The 25682-nt window shown below is 47.1% G+C and overlaps 2 protein-coding genes across 4 annotated transcripts in view; one reads left to right on the top strand and one right to left on the bottom strand.

The window, feature by feature from the left end:
- Window positions 1-3187: 3187 nt before the first annotated feature.
- Window positions 3188-25682, bottom strand: part of LOC149352900 (uncharacterized) — a 53513-nt gene continuing 31018 nt past the window's right edge. Inside the window, exons 1-5 of one of the 3 annotated variants that reach the window (XM_089582102.1) lie at window positions 24992-25545; window positions 18621-18893; window positions 17659-17733; window positions 16476-16606; window positions 3188-3358 (exon numbers count right to left, since the gene is read on the bottom strand). In XM_089582102.1, coding sequence (XP_089438228.1) covers window positions 16512-16606; window positions 17659-17733; window positions 18621-18893; window positions 24992-24995 — 447 coding nt within the window. In that variant the 5' untranslated portion in view covers window positions 24996-25545 and the 3' untranslated portion in view covers window positions 3188-3358; window positions 16476-16511. Of the gene's footprint in view, window positions 3359-16475; window positions 16607-17658; window positions 17734-18620; window positions 18894-24991; window positions 25546-25682 lie in introns of those variants that run through there. The other 2 variants (XM_089582103.1, XM_089582101.1) reach the window with 2 other exon arrangements.
- LOC149352896 (uncharacterized) overlaps window positions 14263-25682 on the top strand; it is a 152754-nt gene continuing 141334 nt past the window's right edge. The window contains exon 1 of the mRNA XM_089582104.1: window positions 14263-14736. Within this exon, the coding sequence (XP_089438230.1) occupies window positions 14289-14736 (448 nt within the window). The 5' untranslated portion in view covers window positions 14263-14288. The remainder of the gene's footprint in view (window positions 14737-25682) is intronic.

Here is a 25682-nt window from a genome sequence, read left to right as displayed (position 1 = left end):
CACAACTAAGGTGTCATGCGGCACCAGCACCGTCGGCCCAGAAGTACTACAGGCAACTATAGGAGATCGCACCTTTATGACAGATCTGGCCGACGCTACCGTGGTCTTGAGACACCCTCCATAAAGACAGTGAAACAAGAGCGGTGAAACTGCACCAGCACTGGGAGAGTTGCTGCTACCGCTCCAGGCACTGGAAAGATTTGTAAGTCGCGTAACCCTGTGACACCGCCGTGTATCAGTCACCGAACGTCTGAAAATCATATATCTGGTACCTGGGGCTTCACGGCCAGGAGCGTATACATGGGCTGTGAGGGCCGCTGTTGTACGAGTAGAGGAGTCAGTATTATATCGCACCACCGGGGGCTCAATAACCTATGCAGACATCGTAGAGCACATGCACGTTTTTGTATTTCACTTCCATCAAAATATTGCCTGCAAGGGAGGGATTTGGACTTGCGACCTTGGGGTAACCGAACGCCAAAGCCACTGAGCCATCGCGGCGGATGAATGTTGCAAACTTATCATCTCAGAGCAGAAAGAGCTCAGCTTCACTACATATGTTGTGACAATAGCGGAACAACGTGTGCCATTTCGGCTGCAGTGCCGAGGGGCGATTGTCCAGAATATTCCAGTTTTGAGGGTGCAGCAAATTACCCAGAGCCTCGTCAAACTGCATAGGTTTATTCGAGCCCCAGGTAGGTCATTGCTTTTGCGAAATGTAAGCCTTCCTCGGCGCTGACTGTCTCAATTATAGTTCACAAAAGGCATAAAAAAAAGCATGGCCATGTTCCAGGAGGGGGCGTCTATGCTCGCGTTTCATTTCAGAGGTCACGCAAAATAAACTCTCTCTTATAACTGACATTGATTCACAAACAAGCAGCTGATGGGGCTCAGCGAGCTGTGACAACGTGGGCAGAGAACGAGTGGCTGAATCACATTGGGAGGACCTGGTCGAACGCTGCTCGAAAGATACGCGCATCGGGAGACATCACTTTTGAGCGTCACTGACTGCTGTCTAGTTGACTACTGCTGCTAAAATCGGCTTTGGGGAGGTGGTGTACCTAGGCGTTTCCAAACTTCCCCATCGAGCCAACAATGGGAACTTTAGGCCTATACACGAATTCTACACACGATTTGGAAGTGTTAGAAAAATACTGCCGAATAACTCCGTTGGACGACATAACGTGTATTACCTGTATACGGGCTTTTTTGAGTGTCATATTTAGATATCAAATGAATAGGAAAAGCTTCACAGGAATATTCTCGGTGCTACATGTGGAATATTTCCTTGGATCACCCTGCCTAGAATTACAATGTTGCGTCTCATTACTGAAACCCAAGCTTTCCACACTAGCTACTGCCTTGGTGTGCTCGTACAGCACTCAGTAAAGGCTGTGTGCGCTCCATCTACGCAACTTATTTCCTTTTTTTTTCTATTTTATCCCTGTGTTTTAATACATTTGCTGATCGCATAGCAGTTATTACGAAGGCATGCTATGAACTTGCTGTCCAGTTTTGGCCACTCTCCCTTTGCCCGTTTATGCTCTTATGTGCCTAGGCGCATGTGCTAATTTTAATCTTTACGCCACTTAAGTATACAACCCGTACCTTGCAACACAGATAAATTCTGCAGTGCTGTCGCAAAACGTGGCATGCAAGCCATATTAGGCATATTTAAAAAGCTCATACCCAGGAATACTGGACAAAAGCATTTTTCAACTGGAGAGAGTTTATGAAAGCAATTTTATATGCTTTTTTTCACAGTGTGGATTGCAATACTTCAAGCTCATCAATGTACAGCCGCGTCAAAAATTTCTCTCCCACACTGCCGGCTTCTTAGCAGTATATTCTACCTCTTGAGACGCCTATGAAGGTGCCAAGATTCTCAGATACGAGAATGATATTTCTCGTTCTCCCATCTTCGGGGTGACATATGTGCCCCATTACACAACTCAAAAGCAGACACTGTGGCCTGAGAACTTTTGCTGCACCCAGCACGTCTCCCCATAGAAGCATGGTGACGACTTCACGAAATGCTACTAACAGCTTTTAAAAACTCCCAAGACAGCTAAAATGTTGTCCAACAACTTTATTCAATATAATCTATTTATTGACAAGTTCACATGTATTCAATTGGCTTTTACTTACCAATTCTAAAAAAATATACCTACCACGGCATTGGATTATTCGGTGCCGCTCTAAAAACCGTCCTGAAGTGCGAAGTATGGCCAACGATTAAACATGCGCCGTGTTTTCGTAGAAGAAAGAGCAGCTGAAGCTTAAGAATAAATGTGCCTTCCCCGCAATGTGGCAGTGCAAAGAAGTTTTTTTTTTGCGAACAAATTGTGCTCAACATTGCGGTAAAGAAAAATATTAATAAACATTTTGCACAGCTCAAAATGTGGGTGGTACTATACCGATGGCACTGTGGGTGAGCAGCAAATGAAGCTGTGGTGCTGAGGGCAGTGTAATATAGGCTTCATTTTTTGGGCACGGCAAGCAAATTTTGACTCTGGTCAAATATACATGCTCGTGCTTCACGTGCATGGTAGAGGATAAAAGCAAGCTACTTTTCGCTCGTCTTCTACAGGATAGCTGAAATTCTATGCAGTATGCCTCACCACTCGAGCTGTAGGCCTGAGGGTAGCTGTAGATCCGAGGTGCTGGCTCAAGATAGTCATGCCCTGTATTTTTTTAAGGCCAGCTGAAAAGAACGCTATCCAAAACCAAGCGGTTAATTTTATGCGGAGCTGCTGCATTCATCCACTTGTACGGTCTTATGTACTTTCCTTTTGAGTCAGCGTTTTATTCCTCAGAAGTTGCGCTCTCGCAGTTGATATCAGTGGCTTAGTAGCAGCGCAGAAATTTTGCAAAATCTACTTCTCTGCAACAGCGTTACTAATTCTAATGAGTGACTCAGCTTTCAACTCTTCAAAGGATGTAAACAGGGACTTCAGATGGAGCGAATGTTACAGCTATAGATTGTGTAGCACTGATACAGCTTAACAGAAACTAGTCTTCTGAACTACAAACTGTTAGCAGCGCTCGAAAATATTTCCACTTGCTGTAAAAGAATTGCTAAGGGCAATAGTAAGTTTAAATCCATAAAAGCTCTTAAATACCACGGCGGCTACTTCTTGCTCACTAAGTGCGCTATGGCGTTGTGTAAAAATCACAAAAGACACAGTTGCTTTTGAATTCAAATTTAATCTGTACCGTCACCATTTTAAACACGCATTTATTCATAGCGTATATAAACATATCGAAACGAAAAGTCCAAAGCACCGCCTTCACCCAACACGCTCATCCGGGTGCCGTAATGGTGGTCCAGAGCGGTAAGGACGTTGGCCACGTCACACTGCATAGAAGAAAGGGAGTCCATGTATCAAGAAGGCAAAATAAAACTGGTTTGTCTGAAATCATGTTTCTTTATTCCAGACTTTTTTACGAATTCCATTATGATAGTGCTGATAAACGCATATGTTTCTGAAAACAAAGAACGTTTGAACTAAATTAACTGATGGGTGGCCAGCATATCTAAGGCTAAACAAACACATCCAAGATGAACTCCGAAATCCATCAATATAAAACAAGGAGGTAAGCAAAGCATACTCTAAATAAACTCACAAAATTAAGATAGACAGCTTTTCTTGTCACATAGAATTCAGAAACAAGCAACATCTAAAAACCCTACTCGATTCTAGTTTCGATTCTGCGGCATTCAGAAAATGAATTACAAATAAACACTGTTTTGCGTTCACCAACGCTTCATTTCAAGCCGGCTCCAGACATACAGTGTAAAATACGCTGTCCTCCAATTAAGCCTGACAACCAAACTTGGCATATTTGGAGTCGCATATTTGGTCGAAAGAAATCCGAAATGGAACATACAAATCACATTTCACTCCTTGCCTACGGGACAGCCTCTCGAGCCCAGGCAGCTGTGGCGCGTGCGTGGACTCCGCGATCCACTTTTGCTCGCAGCCGGAGCTGATCGCGAAGGCCACGGCACGTGCATTTAGAAGACTATTCCCACCTGGGTCTTGGAAAGTTCGGGTGCGGCCCTTACACAGATTTTTTTTTTAAACATTGCCTTCAGGAAAACGGGGTGTGGCTCATACACGGGTGCAGCCCTTACACTCGTTTACATGGTAGTTGGCATCTACTGAGCGGCCCTCAACCTTCAATGGTAGCCACCCGCCGGGTTTTTTCCCAGTCAACCACCCTCAGGGTGTGCATCCCTCCGCCAGTTTCAGGATGTCCTCCGTACACGGAAGCCACTCTCCGGGTTCTTCCAGTCACATCCAGATTATGGCCTCTTCCTCCTCTCGCCTACAGGAGCTGAGGGGCGCCACATGCCAGCTGTCACAGGTGGCAGATAGGTGGCAGGTGGCAGATGGTGTACACAACACTACAGCAGAGGACGCTGGGCTCTTTTTCTTCAAGGTGGTGCTTCTAAAGCTAACGCATTAAAAAAAGGTACAAATTCGCCTTCTAATTCTTTTGTGTCAAGAATTATTGGTAGAGCGGGCCTTACATTAGAACAAGAAAATGACCTCAGATAAAGATAACCAGCGAACTGCACAATCTTCTTGAGTGTGCAAGAAGGTCGAATCTCGTATACAATGAAATCTTTCGGGTGCAGCTAAAATACCTGACTACCTGTTGTAGTACAGAACATGCCAGAATAATAGTTATGCCCGGTTTAAGCACGGTTATACCCAAAGGTCGAATGATGGCTCTGACATGACTAAACAGACGTTCTCGAGTCTTCTTCCATGGATAACGGGCAAGCGCAGCTACGCGGCGTTTATATACGCGTCATACATCGTCGTCCCGTCACGTGACCTGACAGTCACGGCACTCCGATGAAACTCATTTAAGGTGAGGTTTTAAAGGTCAAGCAAAGGGCAGGCCACTGTGGTGAACCTTTGGTACAGATGGTACATGATAGAATTTTAATTTTGCTAAACCTAATGTAGTGTAAAGGCATTTCCATCTCTGTGACCTGACAGTCACGGCACTCCGATGAAACTCATTTAAAGTGAAGTTTTAAAGGTCAAGCAAAGGGCAGGCCACTGTGGTGAACCTTTGGTACAGATGGTACAATATTTTAATTTTGCTAAACCTAATGTAGTGTAAAGGCATTTCCATCTCTGCCAGATCAGAGTTAGGAAATGACCCGAGCCAAATTTGAAGGTCGGTGTCGTGTTGGGCACGGTTAATTATAGTTCCACATCTAACGTTTAACTTAGAGCTGTTGCTAAGTGGTGTATCAAGGTCAATCAAGGTCAATGATTGCAACAACACGGAGATCGAGTTTTGCATCTATTAGAGCTGCCGATCTAAAATGCGGTCCCCAATATGAACAACAATCAGGATAGGCTAGCATTCTTGAATCGAGTCTGCTTATAAAAGGTTCGCAGAACTTCCTGCTTGTCCCTGATTCGGTAATGTCTATGCTTCCTATCTTTTTACAAGTAAATTACACTTCAAACAGTTTTTCTCAGCTGTGGTTGACGTGCACTGCCTTTTGCCAACGGTCGACGCCAACCTGTGCCACATTAGGCTGCATGCGAGCAGGAAGAGTCCAGTTTACAAATGCCCAACGTATAGACTTCACTAAATATGCTCCAGGACAAGCGAGCACAGCAAGCCCTCAGCGGGTCTGAGAACTTCACATGACTTGTCTCGCGGAGACTAATGTAAAAGGATTTGCAGAGCGCACACTTCTGAGAAACTGTGCTATTAAATAGATTTCCCCTCAAGCTGTTTTGCACGTTCAGTTACCTGAACCATCCAATCCCCTCCCCAAAATTTAAAGCCGAAAATGCCAGTGAATCACGTGCAATGGTTGCTGTGCCTGACCCCGTGAGCATCAGTGATTTTAGTTAGTTATTTGGTGTTTAACGTCCCACAGCGATTTAGGCTATGAAGGGCGCTGTAGACGAGGGCAGCGGTTAATTAAGACTACTTGGAGTTCCTTAATGTGCAATGACATCGCACTGGACAAGGGTCCCTTGCATTTTGCCTCCAGCGTTTTTGCTTCGTGATATCAAAGTGAGTGCTGCTACCTCTTAGTCGTGAGCTTTCATAGGATCAGCGATGGACTGGTTGTCGGAGTGGCAAGGCCCCTGTCAACACCGCTTGTTAAGAATGGCGAAGTGGCAGCTTGATAGTGAAACATCGTCGACGGTCAATTTTCTTCACAAAAGGCTGTACTTTGTTAGCTTGCTGAGATTATAAGTTACCAGAGCTGTTTTGATGATTTCATATGTCGCAGGCGTGTTTCTTTTTGTGAATGTATAAGGGCTGTGGTAATAGTGATATGATTCTGGACTGTTTAATTCTTAGCGGTGGATTCATGACAAAAACCGAGGAAAGGTGAACGCTGAAAAAAGCAATGCTGGTAGCATCGCATCACTAAGAATAGTAAGGTGAAAGCCTTCAATGGCTTGCTAGTGAACTTAACTAGTTAAGTTACAATGTAGCTCATGGCACGGATCCGAACTGGCTACCTATGTTAAGTGTGTTAAAACTCGATATTAGATAGCTGCCTCGGTATCAGCACATTTATTTTTAATGCGAAAGCATTTTTTATGCTATGTCAGCGAGGTCTAGTGACCAAAATGTGTCTGCAGTAGTTGCGTCGTTCCCAGAATATACATGATTGATTGAATGGTTGTAAGCGATAGAGGACGATGCGAGGATCATGCACAAAAAATGCGATGTCAATAGGGTGATTAGTTAATTAATTAGAACCGAAAATGTGGAAAAACTGTCGAAATAGTATGGACGTCAATATAATGAGTGGACAGGAAAACAGCCATAGATGGCAAAATAGTGGGAAAATAGGCAAAGGAGTGAAAATAAACTTTTAAATGAATTGAAATGGTTTTATGAGTGATAGTTAATGGAGCAAAAAGTTTGATTGGACGGGATATGGTACGTGGATGGGAGAGCAGCAATGGCACCAAATTTGAAAAACTAAAAGGCATGACTGATAGTGAATGTGATTAAAGGTGATTAATTAAGAAAAATGTAAAACAAAGTGATTGCATTCGATAACTGCAGACAATGAAAATGATTAATCAATTGCAATTAATGACAAATACATAGCTAATTATCGTGCTAATGAAGGTCAATGCAATGCTAATTAAGATCAAAGAGTGGCAAAGAGAAATAATTGCAATTAATGACAAATACATAGCTGATTATCGTGCTAATGAAGGTCAATGCAATGCTAATTAAGATCAAAGAGTGGCAAAGAGAAATAAATAGGGGTAAAAGGCATCAAAGAGAGGCAAAGAGTATCAAACAGAGGCAAGGGCGTCCGCAGAATTTTTTGCAGGGGGGGGGCCCCATTGGTTGTTGGCGCCGGAAGGGGGGGGGGGGCATGTTCGTAGCAAAAGGCACTATTTGCGGAGTAAATTTATTTATTTATATATAAATAAAAAATAAGTGAAATACACACATGAAAGAAAAATTACAAACAGCAAATTAAAGCGTGGCTAGGAGAGATACATTGGAGTTTATTAACGAAGAAACAATTAAAATTAATAAAAATGCAAAAAGATACTGTCACTTCGTGGAGAAGAGTGCTCAGTCTTGCTGCATACGGGTTCTCGACTCACCCGGATTGATGACCAGCACACAGCACAATATGGTCACAAACACGCAACTACAGTCACTCAGTCAGTCTTCCTTGAACAGCAACTGTAGACTCCACGGATTTTTCTGGGCGAATTGCGTGATTACACGGGTGATAAATTCATTTCTGTGCTTCATTACACGCTCTCGGTGCACACTCGTCACACACATTGATTGGAAAAACGGTTGAACGCGCACGTTGAAAACAAAAGATGTCTATACATACAACGAAAACTTATTTACAAGATAAATGCACGCTCGCAGCTTCATACACCTCGCTCCATCTTGCTCGCGCATCCGCACAGTCGAGCAACCGCACGCACACTGCTCGCCTCTCGTAGTTTTCTCGTCCACTGTCTTGGTTGTTCTCAGCTTCGTTGACAAACGGCTAATAAAAACACCGAAGCACGAACACAGAGGCGCGCGCACGTGCAAGGGCTTACTAGCCGCTATATCCCCGAATGCGCACTTTGGGGGTGAAAGGAACGCCGCGCGACTTCCGAGGGGAAGGGACACTCGCCACTCCGGTCGGAAAATTTGTTTTTGTGTTTTTTATGGTGTTCAGAGCCCCAAAACGACTCAGGCTATGAGGGACGGAGTAGTACGAGTTCCGGATAATGTCGACCACCTGGGTGTCTTTACCATGCGCTGACATCGCACAGTACATGGGCGCTATTGTGATTTGAGGCCCAGCCAGAGGTGACAGGCGAGCCAGGCAGGCGCCATCGGGCTGCGTTGACCAAAGGCGCTGGTTTTCGGAGAAGACGCAAGGAACGCTGGTGTGGGGGCGCCTCTGGAGACTGCGTCGCCGTGCACAAAAGCAACTGCTAATCCCCTTTGCCGAAGATTCTGAAAGCGGCGCCTCTACCGAACTGCGCTCTCCCGTGGATCGCAGGAGACAGTGAGCGGCGGCGGCGCCAACTCATCGCCCGCTTGGCCCTGAACAGCCCGACAAAGCGGGGGTGGACACGGCTGATTTGTCCTTCCCTCCGTGTCGCTATCTCTCTAGAGATCAAAGAAACAGACACCCATCTCAAGACGGCTCGAAACACATGCTCGCCGGTGCCGCTCCTTCAGCGGAGCTAACGATGGCGTGGTTTGAAAACGGGCGAACGGCGCGCGCCCGGACGCGGCATTTCGCAGATGTGACCCAAAGCGTGGAAGCGGGGCTGCTTTTACCCTTTTGGCTGAGCGCACCACCGCCCCTGGCGTGCGGCCATCACTCACGGTTCGAGTGAGTGATTTTCCAGGGGGGTGCAGCCGCCCCCCCTTGCCCCCCCCTCCGGACGCCCATGAACAGAGGCAAAGACAGACGAGTGCCATGGAGGCTTTCGTATTCTTCCAATACGGGTTGTCGCAGTGATCTCTGACATTTTTAATGCTAAAGCTATGTTGGCGGCTATGTTGAGGCTATGTCGGCGGGGTCATGTCCGCAAAATGCGTCGACAGCAGCTGTGGCAAACTCAGAAGAGGTATCGTCAAACGAGTGGCTGCAATCGGATGCTGTGCAAATAGAAATTTGAAATGGAATGAATAGTTAAATATTTAGAAGCAAAAATGTTCAAAAAGTGGGTGGGGCCAGAGCAAGAAAAGCGCCATATTTTAAAACGCCGAAAATGTGAGACCACTTGACCGCAAGTGTGGGCAGAGCCACGCGTGCAGCCAAATTTGAAAGTCCGGAATGAATACCGAGATGAAACGAGGGATATTTGCAGTTAATGGAAATCCAATCGATAATTACCGTATTTACTTGCATAATAGGTGCACCCCCAGTTCGGTCGCGAAAAATCAAGTTTTTATTTCTGGGCATATTCGGCGCACCCCGAACTTGGCACTATAATCAATGCTGCATTTACACAATTGCTAGCCAACGCCTATTATGCGAGTAAATACGGTGCATGCAATTTTCACGACAAGGGTGGAAAGAACACTGCAGAGCAGAAACCAAAGTAAGAAATAAATGTCGGTGAAATCACCTTGAAAATGTGTACAGAAAACAGCATTAATCGATGTCATAAACGCGGAGAAACATTTGGGATCACCGCCGCCATCTCAGCCACGACTAGCGAAACGCCCCGGCTGAGCTAGAGAACACGCGCGGCCGCACTGCCACCGCAGACCGACTGCGCAGGCGTGTCGGTCTTCCCCTCACTGTTGGCCCAGGAAACGGACTCCTCACCTTGAATTGCCGGTGCTCACCGCCGTCCCCGCTCCCGACGCACGGCAGCTATCGACGCTGGAATCACGCGAGCAACCGCGCGATGCTGATGGCCGTGCACCGCTGATTTCGTTTCTTTATTTGCTACACCCTATCATTTTTCGCTGCTTCTGAGCATGAACTGTCGTAATGCCACGTTGTACGAAGTTTTAAAAGAGAAAGCGCCGTAGACGTGCCGACGGCGCTGGAGCACGGCACACTGTGTCTATTAGGTCACCCGCTGCGATCGACATTCCTCTCATGTCAGTTTGCGCCTTATTGTCACAAAACTTTCGCGTGGTTCTGCCAAATGTCGAGTAACTCAGCACTAGCTAATATATAGATGGCGTAGCCACTTAGCTGTACCAAGGTCAACTGCCGCAACACTTTCGTTACATGGAGATCTCAAATACACGCACTTCAATGAGGGCGGCATTCGGGAAATGAGAAACTTTGTAATATCAAGGAGTTCGCTATATGAAGGTTCATTACATCCAGGCTTAACTGCAGTGGATGCACTATTAAGCGGGGGCAAAGACTTCTAAACTTCCTGCCCTACTGTTATAGCGGGACAATCTTTGGGGCCAAGCAACCCTGTGTTACCATGTGTCACGTGACGGCGGCTTTCCCGCCAGTCTGTACCCTGCCACCGGCAATAAAGTATGTAACTGCACTGGGCGCAGGCGACGTCTTGGCCCGTGTATTTGGAGCGCCTCAAATTTTTCTTTCAAGCAAACGACATCAACAGTAACGAGAAGAAGCGAGCACACTCTGCAGCGTTTGCGGCCCAGCAACGTATGCCATCGTTCGCTCCCATTGTTCTCCTGATGTGCCGTCGGCGGTGGCCTATGATGAGATTGTCAGGCATCTCTCAAACCACTTCTCGCCGCGACTGTCGGTGACAGTACAGTGTTTCAAGTTTGGTACATGTCAGCAGCAGCCCGGTGAGTCAATTGCCGACTACATAGCACAATTGCTACGTCTCTCGGAACATTGCGATTTCGGTACGACGCTCGACGACATGTTGTGCGACCGGCTGGTGTGCGGGGTGCAAAGCGAGACTCTTCAGCGTCAGTTGCTGGCAGAGCAGGAGCTTACGTTTGCAACAGCTCGGGAGAAAGCCATTGCAATGGAATCTGCGCAGCGACAGACCAAGCAAAATTGCAGTGCCGCATCGTCTGAAGTTTGCAGCATGAGCGGGAAGCGTTTTGACCTATGTGTTGCAAAGGTCTCTGCGCCAGTGACAGCCAAGGATGGTACCCAGAAGTAGGCTGGTTTGCCTGGGGGCACGAGCGGATGTTTCCACTGCAAGGGTGCGCATTCGCCAAGCAGTTGCCCATTCATTAATGTGCAGTGCCACTTCTGCAAGCAACGAGGGCACATAGTAAGAGCATGCAGGAGGAAGGCTGCAGCTCGCGCTTTGGCTGAACCCAAATCTCAGAACAAAAAACGGGCCAAGGAGGCCGCTACAAGAATGCTGCGTCGGACATTTACGACGTGTTCGTGCTGTCTGGTGAAGAGCCAGCCGTGAGAGTGGAAGTGCGTGTCAATGGAACACCCCTAAAGATGGAGGTAGACTCTGGTGAAGTGTGATCAGTCTTCAACGACCGGACTATGCAGAAGCTGCGAATATCGAAGAGGGCGTTGTGCCCAAGTTATCTTCATCTCCGAGCTTACAATAACAAGCAACTACGAGTGTTGGGTGAACTGACCGTGACGGTGGAATTCAAGGGGCGGGAACATCGCCTGCGATTGGGGGTGGTTAAGGGTGCTAGTATCGGACTTCTCGGTCGGGACTGGTTCAAGTCCTTGGGAAAAAGTCTGAGTGGCGTTCACAGTGTGTGCGAGCAGAGTCGAACTGGCAGTAGGGGAACAATGGCCTTGCTCAAGAAGTATTCTTCAGTTTTTGAACCTGGACTTTGGACAAGTAAAGGGCCTCCTGTACGCATAGAAGTGAACCCGGCAGCTCCACCACGATTTCTGAAGCCACAAGAAGTACCGTTTGCATTGAGACCGAAGGTTGATAAAGCACTGGACAAGTTGGTGAGCCAAGGCATTTTCCAGCCTGTAGAGCACTCGAAGTGGGCAACACCTGTCGTTCCAGTTGTCAAAAAAGATGGATCGATAAGGATCTGCGGGGACTACAAGAGCACAGTCAATCGTGTAGTGCAGTGGGAAATGTATCCCCTGTCAACACTAGAGCAGCTGTTTCGCAGGCTGGCAGGTTGCTCGAAGTTTTCAAGACTAGACCTTGGACAGGTGTATCAACAGAAGATTGTTGATGAAGAAGCAGCCGACTTGTTGACGGTTACAACACATAGGGGACTGTTCCGCGTAACCCATCTTCAATTTGGCGTGGCAGTGGAAGTGGCTATTTTTCAGAGGTACATGCAAGAACTGCTGCATGGAATTGGTGGTGTTCTTGTGTTCTTGGATGACGTCTTGATTGGTGGAAAGGATAAGGTGTAGCACAATGCTCGTTTGCAAGAAGTGCTCAAAAGAATCCATCAAGACGGTCTGCGACTAAAATTTGACAAATGTCAATTTTGTGTTGAGGAAGTGTGTTACTTGGGATTCCGCGTGAACTCTGCAGGTGTGCAGCTGACAGAATACGAGGTGCGTGCTATTCATGAGGCCCCGGAGCCGACATGCAAAAAGGAACTTCAAGCCTTTTTTGGGAGCTCTGAACTTTTACAAGTTTCTTAAAGGAGCAGCTCATGCCTTGGAGCCACTGTACCGGCTGTTGGACAAGGGTCGCCAGTGGCGTTAGACGGAAGCCGAGGCAGAGGCATTTCGTCAAGCGAAAGATCTGCTGCAGTCATCGCATGTTCTAGTGCACTACGATGTCAACAAGCCCTTAGTGCTGGCCAGTGACGCGTCCCCGTATGGACTCGGTGCTGTGTTGAGTCATGTGCGTGAAGATGGCAGTGAGACCGGTTGCATATGCATCGAGAACTATGAGCGTGGCAGAATGGAATTATGCCTAGACAGACCGAGAAGCGCTTGCCATCGACTTTGGCATAAAGAAGTACCATCAGTTTCTGTATGGGACGCATTTCAAAATTGTGACAGATCACTAACCTCTCCTAGGACTGTTGCACCATGGCAAGCCCATTCCCTAGGTGCTATCACCACGGATGCTGCGTTGGACTCTCATGTTATCAGCATATGACTATGAAATTGAGTATCGACCAGCAGAGAAGCTTTCCAATGATGACGCATTCAGTCGTTTACCACTGAAGGCCAGTAGAGCAGAGGAAGAGGAGCAGCGTCTTGGGGACGTAGGAATGCTGTAAATGGCGGCAAAAGTAACATGGAACTCTAGGAAGGTAGCAAGATTTACGTCAAGGGATAAGCTGTTGGCTAGAGTCTGCAATTGGGTGCAGCATGGGTGGCCAGAGGGCAAGCTGCCAGAAGAGTTTGGAGCGTTTGTGAGCCGCAAGCATGAACTGTCGGTGTACCAAGGTTGATTGCTGTGGGGCAGTCGTGTGGTCATTCTGGAGCCAGCTCGACCATATGTCATGGACATTCTTCACACAGCTCATCCAGAAATTGTCAAGATGAAGGGGTTTGCCAGAGGGGCCGTGTGGTGGCCAGGAATCAACAGATGTTGAGCAGAAAGTGAGGGACTGTGCACGTTCTCTGGAATCAAGGTCTGCGCCAGCAGCTGCAAAGATTCACCCTTGGGAATTCACAAAGCGTCCTTGGACCAGACTACACATCGATTTTGCTGAGCCCTTCCAAGGCAACGTCTTCCTCATTGTGGTAGACTCTCACTCAAAGTGGTTGGAAGTGTGCCGGATGAATTCCATGTCGGCAGCTGCAGTTTGTGCGAAGCTTCATTTTCTTTTTGCTACCAAGGCATTCCAGAAACTGTTGTTTCGAATAATGGAACTGCCTTTTGTTCGGAGGAGTTCAGAGACTTCATGTGCCGAAATCAAATCAGAAATGTGACTGTTGCCCCATATCACCCTCCTTCTAATGATCAAGCAGAACGGATGGTGTGCGAAACCAAGGAAGTACTCAAGCGCACGGTTGGAGGCGATATCGACACGTCTGGCTGGCTAGGTTCTTAATGACCCATTGAATCTAACACCCATTCACGCGCGCACTGATATGTTCAAATTTAGTTTTTTTCCTCGTGTTATCGAGCGATGGAATTCTTTACCCGGTGATATACGCTCCCTGGAACCAAACCTATTTTTCAATGTTGTTGCAAATCTGTGATTAGTCTGTTGCATTTCTGTTCGGTATTTTAATGGTGTTCACTTCTGAATATGTTGTCCCTCTCTGCCTTTTTTTTCTTCCCCCACTCCTGCAATAGCCCCATCGGGGCTGCAGTATATGTAAATAAATAAATAAATAAATAAATAAATAAATAAATAAATAAATAAATATCCTGGCTCATGCTACAACAGGCAAGAGCCCAGCCGAATCGCTAATGAGTAGGAAACTTTCAACTGCGTTACAGCGTCTGCATCCTGACCTGCAGTCCGGTGTGCAGCAGAAACAAGAGCAGGTGGTGCAGCGCCATAGCCAGGCAGTGGGACTGTTTGACGTGGGGGATCGAGTGTTTGTGCGCAACTATCTCTATGGGCCCAAGTGGTTGCCGGGCATTGTGGATGCTGTCACTGGGCCAGTGTCGTACTTGGTCGTCACCAAGGATGGGCGTCGATGGAGACTTGTTGATCAACTCAGAAGTCGTTCTGCCAGCTACCCATTGGACAGTTCCTCTTCTGGGATATGCGAAGAGGAGGAACAATTGCTTGCTTCCCCAGCAGGGTGTTCTGATCTAGGCATTCCTTCAAGCCCAGAGGACCCTGGAAGACGGGACCAAGGAGAAATACGGGAGGAGGCTGCAGCGCCCAGTACCGAATCTGCTTCCTGTGGTGAGGACCGTGAAGTGAGTGCATCCCTTATAGTCCAGCGACCACAGCATCAATGCAGCCACCCTGCGTATCTGAAGGTCTTTGGGACGTAGGGGGGAGGAGTGTTTTAGCGGGGCAATCTTTGGGGCCAAGCAACCCTGTGTTAGAACTGACATTCGAGCGAGTTGGAGTTGAGATGGTAACACAGGGTTGGAAAATTTCAGCGCACACAGGACAGGGATAAGGAAGAGAACACCACAAGCGCTTGTGGTGTTCTCTTCCTTGTCCCTCTCCTGTGTGCGCTGAAATTTTCCAACCCTGTGTTACCATGTGTCATGTGACGGCAGCTTTCCTGCCAGTCTGTACCCTGCTACCGGCAATAAAGGATGTAACACCTACTTTATGAACAAATAAATAGCAGTAACATGCAACAAACAATCAACTTCTGCTGAAACCTACTCACTGAATCATCGAGTTACAATGCCACTAACTTGCAATTATCTCTTTATTCATGTAACAGCAAACCTTTCTCAGTCAACACAAAAAAAATCACAGCTATGCCATGAACACGAAAACACAAGCTTCATGAGCTGAGATTGACAACTTGAAAAATAGCTTGCCAAACACTTTGTCCATTCACAAGAAGAGTTTGCTTCCCATCTGGTCACCTCACCAAACACATCTGACAATTATGCTCAGGACGAACTGATGGGCTAGTTGGTTACCCATCTCAAACTTTCCTAGTGCAGGAGAACAAAACGAAGACTGACAGAAAGGACACACACCACAAAGCATCGTCTTTGTGGTGTGTGTCCTTTCTGTCAGTCTTCGTTTCGTTCTCGTGCGCTTGGAAATTTTGACATCTAACAAATTCTCCACAATGTATACATAGCCGTGCTGCAGATCCCTTCACCCATGCCTCTAGCAGCCATTCCAACATGACAAGCGTCAGAGGCATTGCTAGCACTTCCACCGTTGAATGATGACCACGTTGGTTTTTGTATTTCATGGACTGACTCAGCCAGCACAGAAAAAAAATTCTGCCACTGTTTCAACCAGACATAACTTCTTAGCGAAAGAACGAGACACCAAGAGAAGAACACAGGACAGCGCTCTCTTGGTGTTCTCTTGGTGTCTCGTTCTTTCGCTGGTGAAGTTATGTCTGATGCACACCAACTAGCCCACATGGGTACCTTGTTTCAACCATACTGCCCTTAATCACCGAAGCTTCACAGGTCATTTTAGTCATGACGAGGCATTTAACACGTCTGGCTTAGGAAATGCCCAAAGCTAATAGAACAGTCTTTCTGACAATACCAAGCCCAAAACGATTTTCATTTCAAGTTGCTGACTACCAACATTGGGATGGCATCAGGCACAGGAAGCGCAAGTGCTTTTAGAAGCTACATTAACATTTATGAACCTAAAACACACTCTACCACAGTTAGTTCACTGAGCAAATACCCCTTCGAATTTAGTTATGCCCGAGCTAAATTGACAATGATTACTTTGCATTTCACTTACAATCTGCTCAGTGAAACTCATTTATTGTCCCACGGCATTTAATGTTGGATGCCTTCCCTGTGGGACGAAGGTAGAAATCATGACCCTAAGCACTGGTGCATATGTTTCTCACATGGCATCTGACCTTCACACCACACTCAGATCTCTTTTTCACGGCATTAAGCTGGAGTCTGACAAAGGGCGGAACTGACAACAGTACATGCCCCACAGACTGGCACACACCACCGAAAACGCACCTATCACTTTGGACACGCCCAGATTTGGCGACGTGCTCAAACCATCCCGCAGGCAGCTGCTCCCCAAACGTCTGTTCGTACAGGGGTCCGACGCCTTCTTTGAGATTCCTTGTGGGCTTGCCAATCACCAGCTGCAGGAGAGAGAGTGGCATTAAATCTCTGGATTACACGCAAAAGCTTGCACACAGGAAAGGGTTAATTAGAGGGATAAGGAAGAGAGTCCTATGTCCTGATGTGGAGAGATTGCTGTATGCACTCTCGTAATTTGGCAACCCTCAAATTTTTTAGCCGGGATAATAAAAAAAAGCTTACCCACAGATTTTAACCTGCCGGCCATGCCAGACTACCTGCATGCACGCGGGTGTGAGCAAGGCAGGCTTGGGAAAACCTGCGCAGCCGCCTCGCTACGTGCAGCTGCGAAACCTGAGAGTGGTGAGGGGACAAACTGAATGCCGTCTACCCGGCTCGCTAGCACTGGCGGTCGCTTTTCTCCGATGAACCATTGTGCGCGTGCCGGAATCCGAAACTACCGTACAGTCACTCGGTTTCCTCCCATTCAGCCAGCCATTTGTCTCCGATTAATGGCTTTGCGATTGTATTGTCGCATGTTTAATGCCTTGAGCTGCACATAGGGCGGGGTGGGAGGGGGTATGAGTCATATCTGGAGTCAACTTTTTTTGCCAGGACGCAATATACAATATGAACTGTACGTTATGACCTTTGTAGCATTTATTAGGACGTGATCACAAAATTTTTGGATAACCTGCAAAACTAACTTGCATAACTTGCTTTGAAGCCTTATTAAAGAATAAAATAAGTGCGCAAATTATGCGAGTAAATATGGTAGTTTGGCTGAAGATGACAGGGCTTTTAAATGTGCACTGAAGAGCGCAGCACATGGCCTATTCCATTTCAGGAACTACTACAACTCCACCAAGCCATCCACCAAGTCATCCACCAAGCCACCACATCAGGTTCAGAACACATCTCACGATGTGTATCAGATGGACTGGGCCCCAATCAATCAGACACCTCCCACAAAAGAAAGCCTTCACTGTATGGCAATAGAGGGGCAAGGAGGCTTTTGGCAAGTTTCAATAGGAAACAACTTGTACACAAGCCAGTGCTGAAATCCGTTACATAATTGCAAGCGCTACTCTTAGCTTTGTGGACCACCACTTACACATGCTATAGTTCCCCAGGGCAGCCACCTCCTCAGCATACGAGGCTGGTGTGACGGGGTAGACTTGTGCAGCAGCTGTGCAGGACATGGAAACAAATGACTACACGGCACCATCCAATCGCACAGCACCAGTGATGAAAGTGGCAAGCATTACCACCTCAAATATAAACACCTGCCAGCAGCACCTGACAAAGCCTCGCCATACATACTAAACACTTGCACAAGCAACTGGCAGGGCAAGCATCAATCGCAAGTGAAGTGGGTGCCTGGCGACTGCAGATTTCCAACGAGTTGGGTTCAATTCTGTGCATATGAACAAGGAATGTATCGATGAGCTTCCACTGTACATTCACTCAAAAAACACAGGAATAGACAAGAGCAGAAGCCTTGCTACGATATGGTGGCGGGATAACTGTTCAAGGGGTTGGGTGGCGCTCACATGCTAGAGGCACCTGACTGCCGCAAAGCGAACCGCTCGTGCAGTTTGCCCCCTTTTAGGGTGCCGGTTTTTAAAGGGTTTCTTCCGCACAGTGACGATGGCTTGAATTCCATGACGCCAAGTCCCACATCTACAGGAGTCTCAATCTGCACCTTGTTTACGCAATGCTACCTGGCTGGAAGGAAAAGAGGGAGCACATACCACATGCTGCTGCATAGCCTTCTCCTCTTATGGCGCCCGTTGGCATCTTTGCGAAGTAGGAGCACCATAGATTGAAATGACCCAAGAAACATGCCACTAGATAAAAATGGTCGCCTACATGCCCACGTCATAAGCAGGTGCTGCTGGTAAGTGGCATGGCAGTGGCCTGTAACCCACGTGTTACACACCATGCGAGCTTCCCTCAATAGTACCCACATTACCTGGTTGAAAAGAGGTTTACAGTTACAACATTTTTACAAAGAGCCCCTCCGCAAGAAGCCAACACCCCCCTCCCCCTCAAAACATTACCCAGACCACCCACCTTGTGGGTGCAGCCGAAGCTTCGTCACAGCCCGCGTAGCTGCGATCTCCTTGACCTCCTCGGGATATGACGCAAACCTGTGGTCTCCAAGCCGCAGCACGGCCAGCCACACCAGGGCGCCCTTCTTGTGCCGGCTTCGGTGCTGCATCGTACTGTGAACGTGCTGAAGACCCTCGCGGCGAGCATACGCAAGAACCAGCTCGCAGTTGGGCGTCAACGGGTCTGGCTCACCCACAGAACTCTGTCGGCTTGGCTGCAGCGTGTCTGCAGATGCTGGCATGGCACGGGGAAAAATCGTGAGAGGTGGCAGTAACACTGGCACCAAGAAGATAGGTGGGAGTAACATTGGCACCAAGACTATGCTCAAGCTGGTGCAGCAGAGCATGTGCCAAGTGCAGTGAGCAACCGAATTACGTGGAATGGAGCCAAGACACATTTTTTCTGCATCCATAAGCAACTACTGCAAGGAACCAAGGAATAGTGCGAACCACCAACCCAAGGGCATTTCTGTTGTCATGGGTCCAAGCCAAAAGCCAACACTGCTGGGCCTTGACATAATGTGCCAGTTTTGTCGTGCTTGCACCTTCGCTGCAGAGACTGACACACTGCCAATGTTTCACACCAGCTTGACGCTGCAAAGTGCTTGGTTGTGGCACGTATAGACCACGGACTAATGAAACAAGCACAAAAGACAATAGAGTGCCCTCTGAACAGTGCAATGAAGGCCCTGAACAACCTAGTATTGGAAGCAGAAAGCTTAACAGAGGCCACTCCTAGCTGCTGCTTTCAGACGACTATATGCCCCATTTTTGACTCTTGGCGTGCCACTCTCGCATATCACTTCTGCTTCTTGAGGGCTGCAATGAAAATATATCCGAGCACACAGTAGAACTCCAACGTTAGTTCCTGGGTGCTGCAGCCAGTCCTGCTCTAGCTCCCATGGAAATCAATACTATACAAACTTGGCTGCTACGTCACAACTCTGACAACAATGCCGCATGGTACATCGTAAAGAAAGTGGCAGCCTCTAAAGCAGTGTGGCACGCATGCTGCTCCTGCACCTGTTCCACTCGTACTCACATGTTTTCCATGTGCTGAATTCAGCTACTAAGCTGCAAGGCTGCTTTGTACTTTGTATCTGAGTACTTAGTGGAATGCAGGGTGATGTTTCGACAGCGTATTAACCTTCACTCTAACACTCTTAAATGGACGACAGATTGCTTCCGGATAGTGCCCACCTCCAAATATAGCAGCAACAATGTCGAATGCCAAATGGCAAGCACATCTCAGTGTGCTCACAGTCACATATCTACAGCCATCAACAGTCCAATTCAGTTAAGAAATTCCACTACTCCTGGCCACCCTGTACATTTACAGCAGGCAAAGTCCGAATCAAGCCAAAATCAGGCGACCTGCTCAAGGCACAAGTCATATCCTACTGCAGTTATAATTGGCACACTGTCAAGCCAACCACTGAAAGTGAGTTAAAAAGAGACCCTGGCTTTGCCATAACCAGCGTGCTAAAGCAACATGGCCGACTTGCAGGCGGATCGATTGACACTCACTTAGCAACTTTCTCACAGGCCCTGAAGGAGAAGGCATCAGTGTTGACTAGTTAACAGGTGCTGTAGCGGACACGTGAACCAACCGAGAGGGAGAGAGAGTCAACTAAGGAGAGGCCCTGACGTCACTTTTTGTGAAGCCGCCTCGCAACCAGAAGTTGGCTCGTCTCTCCTCCTCCGTTTTGAAGCGAAAAGCTTCACTAGGCTCCTCAACACCGGGTCTGGCATGCACCTGATCAATTTTAGCCACAGCTGCGCATGCACGAAACTGAGCGACGTCACGCGAAGCGCAGGTGGCCGTGGCTGGCGCAGCCGTCGCCGCCGCCCCGCACTGACTCCGTCATCTGAGCGTCGCCGCTTCTCGTCCTCGCCACCGTTTTACCCTTCGCTGCTGCCACATGGTCGCCGCCGCCCCAAGAGAAGAAGGTTGTTTCGTAAGGCGTTGCGAGAATGCGTGAGCGGCGGCGGCCATAGGAGAGGTGGCCCTCATCGCCACCGTTTCAGTGAATGGTTAGGACCACAAAAGGTGCATATTAGTAGTGTAGGGGACCTCCAGCTTAACAGAAGCCCCCTGCTACACTTGCCTTCTCTTGGAATCCACTCTAAAGGGCCAGCAGTTATCTTGCCTTCACACTGCATGGCCTACCCTAGCCCACTTCTTCTTGATTTTGACTAGGATGTCATTAACCCGTGTTTGTTCCTTCAACCACTCCGCCCGCATCTGGCCTCTTAACGTTGCACCTATCACTTTTCTTTCCATAGCTCGCTGCGTTGTTCTTAACTTAAGCTGAACCCTTTTTGTTAGCCTCCACGTTTCTGCCCCACAGGTGAGTACCAATAAGCTACAGCTGCTGTATACTTTTCCCTTGAGGAATATTGGTAAACGGCCTTTCATGATCTGAGACAGCCTGCCATATACGCTCCACCCCATTCTTATTCTTCTAGTTATTTCCATCTCAGGATGCGGATCAGCCACCACTGCCTGCCCTAGACGTACTATCTTTAGTAGACGTGACTTTAGAAGAGTAGACGTATTCCCTTACCACTTCCAGAACTTAGATACCAATTGTGAAGTGTTGTTCCCTTGCTAGACTGTTGAACATTATTTTGCTTTCTGCACGGGCAAGCTGGGATGCACTGAATGCCGCCTGCCTATTCCTCAGTTCTGAACGTGACGACGGGGTGTTTCGTTATGTTCACGCCTAATGAAAAAAGGCAGGTTATCGAAGAATTTTTTTGAGCAATAAAGCAGGCTAATCTCAACCTGACTGCTTCCTGATCGCAGTGTACATCACTTTCTGTTTAATGGTTCAAAAATTTAAACGACCTTTTGCTGTACATTGCTGATACTTGTTATTTAAGGCACGTTTGTAGCATAAATAACTGCATATTTTCAACATAACCGTGGCTAAAACAGAATAAATAAGTAACCACTTAAAATAAATGTCCCGATGTGGCACACATGCTATGAGGGACACCACAGTAGAGGCTCCAGGTTCATTTACATCTCTTGGGGGGTTCTTTAACATGCGCTGACATTATACAGAAATGCAAAAGGCACCTGTGTGCAGTGCAATAACATCAAATAAGCCTAGGTGATTACTCCGGAGTCCTCCACTATGGCACCTCTCATTGCTGAAGTGTCATTTCGGGACGTTAAACTGGCGAGAGTGAGATTTCTTTTTGCCACGCCTCTCAAAATGTTGGAATAGGCGGTTACACAATTTACTTTTTTTCCTTCAGTGCTTTTCTACTTGAAATGATGTGTTATCTACTAATATACACATATCACCTACTGATATTTGCCTACAACCACTAAATAATTTACAACGAAGACCCATCGTTTACAGCGACTGCGCAAAAAATCTCAATTTAAGGATTTTTCACGAAGTTATGTGATAGCAGTCATTTTTATGCCTCTGATGTTATGGATATCAGTAGGAACGGCAGTATTTACTTATATAAATATAATGTGAGGTGGAAGTTCGACAACTGAGAACAATCTCTCACTGATCTCGAACTATTCGCGCCTAGCATAGGACGAGTGTCTTCCGAAGAAACGCAGATTGCACGCTCAGGACAGAAGCAGCGGATACGTAGACGTTATTTACGAAGCAATGTTTCAGATAAGCAACAACAGAGTAAACCGACAACAATATTTTAATGCATGCAGCGTCTTTACACAGCAGCAGCCACCATCACCACCACGCCCTCACTACTCGGTGTTTCGAGCTATCCAGTCCTTCATCTGTTTGCTCTTTACTGCTTTCCCTACGCCACTCAACTCTTTTCAGTCTGGCAAGCCGGCTTTAGTAGGATTCTGGACTAAGCTTCTGCGAATATTGGTACTTTTTTTGAAATAATTTCAAAGCAACTGCTCTATTTACTCTCATAATTTGTGGACTTTTTTCTTTAAGGCTTCAAAAAGAGGGTGCACAAATTACACAAAATTCTTTCAAGCACATCCTGAAAGCTCTACAAAGGTCAAAGTGCAATATAACCCTGTACATTGCTAACTATACGCTGACCCCCCCCCGTTTTACCTTTTTCAGCAGCCTGGTTTACACTTGAGTCAGCCTGACTGCATGCGAGAGGAAGGTATCAAAGTTGCACAGTTTTATTGCCTTCGGCCGCCACTTGCATCACAATGCTGGTGGTAAATGCAACTGTGTTGCCCTGTGGTTGCGGCTTTTAGCTGGGTGTACATTGCGGTGCCATCGTGTAAGAAATATCGTATTTACTCAACTAATAGGTGCATTCACAAAATTGGTGCATCCCCAGTTTGATCGCGAAAAATCAATTTTTTTATTTCCGCGCATAATAGACGCACCCCGAACTTGGCACTGTGATCAATACTGTATTTACACGATTGCTAGCAGATGCCTATTATGCGCCTATTATGAGAGTAAATATGGTAATGATTATAAAAAGCGTCAAGAGTGAATTAATGTGCATTAATTTCAAATAAAGGAGATTTATTATGAATTAAAGTAAATTAATATGATTGAAATGTGAATGAAGGGTACATTAAGGTGAATGAAGGATGAATTAAAGTGAATTAACTCTAAATCAATTGTGGATTAAGGTGAAGCGAAATGAATTAATTGAGAATAAAGTGAGTAATGAGGTAACCAATTAAAATGGTACATTAAGTTGAATTATTGTTAGATTAAAGTGAATTAACTGAATTTATTGTGAATTAATTTTGAAACTAAGGCGATTTAAGGGTGGTTTGAAGCAAATAACTGCAAGTTAATTCTGAAATAATACACATCAAAATAAATTAATTGTGCATTAAGTGGGTAATTAAGGAACAAATTAAAAACAAGAAAGCAACTTGAAATGAGGCGTCATTGCTTTCGCATTACTCCAATGTGGGTTACCGCAATGATCTCGATTTTTTTTTTTAAACCTCATCAGGTTTTGTTTGCTTTTGAAATGCGGCCACTGGAATTCATAAGGTGTCTGCTTTGCCAACTTATGCCAATGTGCAGTCTTGAATTAATGGTCCCCCAGTAAAGAAAGATTGCCAACGATAAAGTTACTTCCTAATGCGAAATTTGAGCGCAGCTCATCAGCTGTCTCAGCTTTTTGATAGATTGAGGCAAAGAATTCGAGCAAGACATGTTACATGTACAATTACAGAGAACTTATTTTTTGCACATGTTCCTTCTTCAAGAAACACTCCACCAGCAGTTCTTGATTGTCATGAATAAAGATTTGGGGTCGGAGAAAGAGACGGATATATGCTCGACTTTCTGCACCAATGCCTGGTTCTCAAAGACAAGGTCTGTGCAAGTATTTCGCGAGGTTGTCACAGTCGTGAGGCGTTACGAGCGAGAGGAACGCGATGTTCTCTCGCATAAGTCCTAAGAAATTCCTGTTTGTCTTTATGTGCACATAAAGTCCCCACCCACCCTGCCACCCAGGCAGGTGGAAGTTAATGGTTGATCGCGAGAGTTCGCTCATTGTTGTCAGCGCTAACACATGCAGCCCACATCTTTCTCTTATCACCCCACTTACAGTCATGAAATTTATGAGCGTGAACACGGAAGCGCGTGGCAGGTAGCCTCGAACCCTACTAGTGGCGATACGCGGCGGCTGCTTTCCGAAATGCGGTGGAAAGGGTTACACCGCCTTGCCTGCTTTCGGTAAGCGGAAGAACACGCTTCCCTTTCCACTTTGTTTATGAAAGCGGCCGCCGCGTATCGCCACGAGTAGGGTTCGAGGCTATCTGCCACGCGCTCCCGTGTTCACGCTCATAAATTTTATGACTGTACCTATAAGTGCCATTCAGGCGTCCGTTGACCCAGGGAGCCAGTTATGCGCACTGACGGCAATGCCGTCGAATTCATTGCCGAATCGGCAATATGAACGCCGTTGGCCTACGGCTTCAGCGCCATGTTTCTGGCACAACGTTGTCAATGCCTGCAGCCCACATCTCTCTCTCATCACCCCTCGTACCTATAAGTGCGATTCAGGCGTCCACTGACCCAGGGAGCCAGTTTTGCGCACTTCCTTTCTTTCCTTTCCTTGAAATGGCACAACGCTGTCAATGCCAACGCATGCAGCGCACATATCTCACTACCACCACGTAGCTTAAGGCCACTGTTCCAAGAAGGTAGTTATGCGCGCCTTTCCTTTGCTTTCCAAGCTCCCGCTTCATTGGTTCCGCAGCTTAAAGCACGAATTCGGTGTCCACTGCTGGGAACAACGGTAACAGCGACGCCGCGAAACGCACAAACGGGTGCCAAAGAGCTGCGGAAAAAAAAAAAGATTTCTTTACGGTAGTGGCTTCAAAAAACTCACCCATGGAAGCCGCAGATGACAAAGTCGATGGGTGTGTAGTAGCCGGACGGCTGAATGCTCTGCAACGCTGGACATTCTCCGGTGTGTGCAGCCTTGGTAGCCATTGGCGTCGAGTGACGTGGCAGCAGCCGTCGCCCACTCCTCGTTCTCCGGGTTCGCTGCCTCCCCGTCGAAAGCCCTGACGAGGCTCGGAATCCAGTGTCCGCCCAGGAGACCGTGTCACAGACCCCGCGCTGAGGCCGGAGTTGGAATAAGCAGCAGGCGAACCCCTTCTCGACGGCGCCACGCCAAAACGCTGTAGTCAGCAACCCCGCAGGTGCAGTCGAGGTGGCCAGGTGGATTGACAGAATAGCAGTGTGGCTACGGCTCTCTTCAGAAGGAAAGCTGGGCGTCAATGTTCTTGTTTGATCATCATCATCAAACATGAGGATGCAGGCAGAACGCGCGCGCACAAGCGATTCTGTTTGTCTTTTTCTCCTTCCTTTTAAGCATGGCGTAAAAAGAGAGGGAGAGAAGAATTTTAACGAGAGGAAAAGGAGGAGAGGTCGGCCGGTGGTAACAATCATGGAGGGAAAAAATTTAAGGAGGGAGCGTAACGTCACGCGGCCAGTGTTCGCAAGCCCAATGACTATGAAGCCGTTTTCTCCCTCAGTTTTTCGCTCTCCCAGTCAGTCCTTTATGTTTTGATTTT

The sequence above is a fragment of the Amblyomma mixtum genome, chromosome 3, assembly GCF_055824585.1.
Source record: "Amblyomma mixtum isolate Tamu chromosome 3, ASM5582458v1, whole genome shotgun sequence".
Taxonomy (NCBI): Eukaryota; Metazoa; Arthropoda; class Arachnida; order Ixodida; family Ixodidae; genus Amblyomma; species Amblyomma mixtum.
Note: the sequence above shows the minus strand (reverse complement) of the source record. Positions and strands in the feature narration are given on the sequence as shown.